General features: G+C 45.6%; 1 protein-coding gene across 1 annotated transcript; it reads right to left on the bottom strand.

The window, feature by feature from the left end:
* Window positions 1–1539: 1539 nt before the first annotated feature.
* Window positions 1540–3027, bottom strand: LOC141673769 (uncharacterized). The gene is made up of 3 exons (XM_074480510.1): window positions 2951–3027; window positions 2508–2854; window positions 1540–2246 (listed from the first exon to the last, which is right to left on the bottom strand). Exons 1-3 carry the CDS (start codon window positions 3025–3027, stop codon window positions 1540–1542), a joined length of 1131 nt encoding a protein of 376 aa, XP_074336611.1.
* Between the last annotated feature and the right edge of the window lie 2045 nt (window positions 3028–5072).

Genomic DNA, 5072 nt, shown 5'->3' on the forward strand with positions numbered 1-5072 from the left:
CCTTCTTCTTACCGGACCATCCAGGTCTATGATGGGAGGAGGATTTCTCCCCCTAGGAGATATGTGGGTTCTGGTGGCTTGGTGAGCCTCCAAGTCCCGTCTCAGCCTTTGGATTTCAGCCTCATGAGCCCTGATCTTTTCCTGCACTTCTTGGGGATTCGCCCCTGGGGTGCTTTGGGGGCGTTGCCTTCCATCGGCCATTGGCTCTTTTCCAGGACGCCTCCTTCTCGGGGCCACTTCATCATCCGAAGATTCGGAGTCTCTCTCAGTGTATGGACCAGAAAATTCCCGATCCTCAGGGATAGGATCCAAACCTCGTATATAGGGGGGCGACCGCCCTCGTGCTTCGCTTCGCCCAGCATATCCGCTTCCTCCAACCTCAGGATGAAGGGGCATCCCATAAGGGGGGTTAGTAGTAACAATAGTTGAATATTCATACCCGACGGGTCGAGAATTCACAGGTATATGTATTTGTTGAACTTGAGGATTCGTACCTTGAATAGTCGGGGGAGTTATCCCTTGTGGCTGAGGATGAGGTGCCCCTGTCTGGGCTTCCCCCTGAGTAGATGCATAAGTTGAATGGGGAGGAATCTCCACGGTTGATGAAATCACCTGGGTTGTCCCTGATGGTGTTCCCTCCTCCAGAGTGCTAGTTGTTCTCCGTGTTCTCGCCATGGTTGTTGTTCCGTTATTCCCACAGACGGCGCCAAATGTTATGGATAAAAAGCTAAGGTTATTACTTGTTGTATTTAATACTAAGATTCGGGAGCTCAAGGCCTTTAATGGCTGCTCTCGTGTTTCGTGACTCAATCTGCCTTTACGAGATGCCTACGTATCTCTGCGAATTAGAGAATCAAGCCAAAAAACGTAGTTCTGATTGGTGGGGGTGAGACCCCTTATATAGATGTTGGTGGTCCTTGAATTGGACTTGGTATAGGAGACTTGGTGGGCAAGTCTCATAGTTAGAATGGACTTTGGAGTCCTAGATAGTAGGAAACTGATCCCTTATCCTTTTAGGTCCCCTTGAGGCTTATCTATAAAGATTTATATCCTTATCAAGACTCTTCTCAACAGCTGATTTTTCCCTTATTAATTAATTACGAAATTAATTAATAATCAGGGCTTTTGGGCCTTTTTTTATTCCATCAGGCCTGATCTGGTCCATCAGGCTTAACCTTTCTGGTCTGAATATCATACATCTTCTTATTGGGTCCAGCAACCCATTATTAATAAAATCAGGATTTATTTATCCCTATCAAAAACAAAATCTCTAATTTTTTGTGCGGTGATAGTAGCCAATGGCATAGCTTCCGCCCATTTAGTAAAGTAATCAACCGCAACCACTGCATATTTGGCGTCCCCTTTAGCTTTAGGTAATTCTCCAATAAGATCAATTCCCCACATGGAGAAAGGCCACGGGCTTACCATAGGCGTCAAGAGTGTCGCTGACATAGACGAGTAGTTTGTAAAGTGCTGGTAGTGATCGCATGCCCTGACAAAATTTGCAGCATCCTCTTTCATCGTAGGCCAATAGTATCCTTAACGTAAAACTTTCATCGCCAACGAGATACCCCCCGAGTGATTGCCACAAATTCCTTCATGCACTTCCCTTAAGATATAATTTCCCTCTTCTTTGTCAATGCATCTAAGCAGCGGTTGATTGAAGCCTCTCTTATATAGAACTTCGTCGTACACCACATACCTTGCAGCCTGATAAGGGAGTCGACGAACTTTGAACTTATCCTCGGGGAGTGTTCCCCTATGAATGTATGCTAAAATGGGAGTCATCCATGTTTCTTTGAGAGCCTCATCCACTTGCATAATTTCTATCTCTGGGATACTAGGAATCTCCTGGATCTCAAGAGGTATGGATCCTAACAACACAGCCTCTTGTTGCGACCCCATTTTTGCTAGAGCATCCGCGTTACTATTCTTCTCCCGCGGAACACATTCCATCCTAACTTCTATGAATATTCCAATCAGGCGTTGTGTGCATCTTAAGTATAACTCTGTTCGTGGGCCTCGCGCTTGAAATCCCCCATTCACTTGATTCACCACCAGCTCTGAGTCACTCCTTGCAATTAGGTTTCGCACTCTCATTTCCAGAGCGATCTTTAGGCCATTAATCAACGCTTCATACTCCGCATCATTATTTGTTGCATAAAACTTGAAATGAATTGCGCTCATCAGATGGTGGACTTCTGGAGATACGAGTACTATACCCGCACCTGCTCCTCCATTGTTAACTGCCCCATCCACATGCAAGATCCACCAGGGATGTGGAAACTCCTCCAAAGACTCCTCAGCATGAGGTGAATGTAGCATCACCAAAGCTTTGTCATCAACTTCAGAATCAAATTCCAACAAGAAATCAGCTAAGGCTTGCCCTTTAATCGTTGTTCGGGGCACATATTCCAAATCAAATTATCCCAACTCCACAACCCACTTCAGCATTCTCCCTGATGACTCTGGTTTATGAAGGACCTATCGTAGAGGGTATGCCGTACGGACTTCAATTCTATGGGCTTGGAAATACGGCCGTAATTTTCTTGATGCAAGAATTAGGGCATAAACCAACTTCTCCATGCTTGTGTAGCGAGTTTCAGCGTCATGCAACCGCTTTCTCACGTAGTACACTGGTGACTGCTGCCCATCTTCCTCTCTTACGAGAACTGCGCTGATTGAATACTCAGACACTGCGAGGTACAGTACTAGAGATTCTCCATCTAACGGTTTTGACAGCATGGGAGGGTTTCCCAGTTGCTCCTTGATCTTTCTGAAAGCCTCTTCACATTCTGGTGTCCATACAAAGTTTTTCCCTGCTAACTTAATCGCCTTGAAGAACTCTATGCATCTATCAAAAGATTTGGAAACAAACAGATTTAGCGCGACAATCCTCCCAGTTTAACTTTGCACTTGTCTCACACTGGTGGGCGATTTCATATCTAACAGTGCCTTGATCTTTGCGGGGTTGGCCTCAATTCCCCTATGGTTGACGATGAACCCGAGAAACTTGCCCGACTCCATGCCGAACTCACACTTTTGTGGGTTCAGCTTCATGCGAAACCTCCTTAGAATGTTAAATATTTCCATGAAATGTCTGATATGATCATTCGCCACCTTAGACTTTACCAAGCATATCATCCACGTATACCTCCATAGTTCTCCCAATTTGGTTTTTGAACATCATGTTTACCAACCGCTGGTAGGTTGCGCCAGCATTGATCAAACCAAACAGCATTCCTATGTAACAGTATAACCCCCTGTCAGTGATGAAGGATGTATGTTCTTGATCAGGGCCATACATCGGAATTTGATTGTAACTAGAGTATGAATTCATAAAACTCAGCAATGCATGCCCTGCTGTCGCGTCAACCAATTGATCAATTCGTGGGAGCGGGAAGCTATCCTTTGGACATGCCTTATTGAGATCTATGAAATCCACACATGTTCTCCACTTCTTGTTCGGATTTTTCACAAGCACTGGATTTGCAAGCCATTCAGGGTAGAAGGATTCTTTGATTAGTCCCACCTCCAACAATCGGTCTACTTCTTCTTTTAATACTATCACCCTTTCCCCGCTCACCGGGCGGCGTTTTTGATGTATGCCTGTACAATTCGGGAAGATATTCAACCGGTGACATATTACTCCTGGATCGATTCCCACCATGTCTGAATGACTCCATGCGAAGACATCAAGATTTGCAATTAAGAAGCGGGTAAGACTTTCCCTCATTTCATCACCTAATTGGGATCCAACTTTCAAAATTTTATTCGAGTCATCTTTGTCGACCAGAATAGATATTGTGTCCTCGGCCGGTCCCGTCTTTTCGGCAGACATAGGGATCCTCAGATACAAATCGAAATCAAAGTCTCGGGCGTCCTCGACCTCCACCCTTGCATCTGAGGGCGCGTCCCCATGAGTGGGAGCATCTACCTCAGGACAAGGCATGGTTTTGTGCAACGCAGGTGAAGAGGGCGTGTCCTCATTTAGAGAAGCATCAACCTCAATTCCCTTATTACTCTTCAAGGGCGCATCCTCTTTTTGAGGAGCATCCACCTTGAATTTATTTCTGAGACCTTGCAAAATCTCACTTTTTCCTTCCAATTTTTCCCCGTTAACCTGCTTCTGCATGATATCTTCTGTATGGTTCACCGCAACTTCTTCCATGCTACGGATCCTCGAAACTTCCCCAGCATCAAAACAGAGTTCCTGGTGACATAAGTTTCTTCCTCTTCGGGACCTTCTACGAAATAGTGGGCATGAACTTCTCCACTTGGTTTTGTATGAATGTCCTCCGCACCCTCAAATGGAAGACCCTTTCCCTCGTACCTTCTCCTGCGGAATTCTTTAACAGCCTTGTGATAGCAGTCGCGTGACTCGTACTGCGACCCTCTCAGACTGCCTACTCCGTTTGGTGTTAGGAACTTTATCATCAAGTGATGTATCGAGGTTATCACCCTGAACGCTCGTAACCAAGGTCTACCGACCAACACATTGTCGCGTAATCCTGATCCAGCACTTTGAAGTCTATCATTTGAGTGACCGACAAAGCTCCTTCCCCGAGTGTTACGGGAAGCCTAACCGAACCCATAACTCTCACTGCTTCTCCATTAAAGCCATAGACGTGTGCATCTTCAAAATACATGTTGCTATCCGGGAAACCCGATTTTTTGTATGTGCTGTAATACAAGATGTTCGCAGAACTCCCATTGTCCAAGAAGACTCGATGTACATTCATTGCCCCAATAAGCATGGTAATCACCAGCGCATCATTGTGGGGATGATGCACCCACCTTGATTATTTTTCCTTGAATATAATGTCAGCGGACTCTCCCTTAAAGATCTTTGGAGATCTGTCTTCCAAGCTGTGAATGTTGGTGAGCGGCGGATGTCGCGCCTCTCTCGCATTTCTTTCCAATGCTCGATTACTATCACCAACAAAAGGGTGTCCTCCAAAAATCGCCCTGATACTGCCAGCCCTCTGAAACTTAACTTCTGCTGTTTTTTCATCATCTTCCGCCCGCGGGGGCTGTATTTCATCCTTACCCTTGTCATCGCTTCCCCTGCA

This window comes from Apium graveolens, chromosome 7, assembly GCF_009905375.1.
Source record: "Apium graveolens cultivar Ventura chromosome 7, ASM990537v1, whole genome shotgun sequence".
Lineage (NCBI taxonomy): Eukaryota > Viridiplantae > Streptophyta > Magnoliopsida > Apiales > Apiaceae > Apium > Apium graveolens.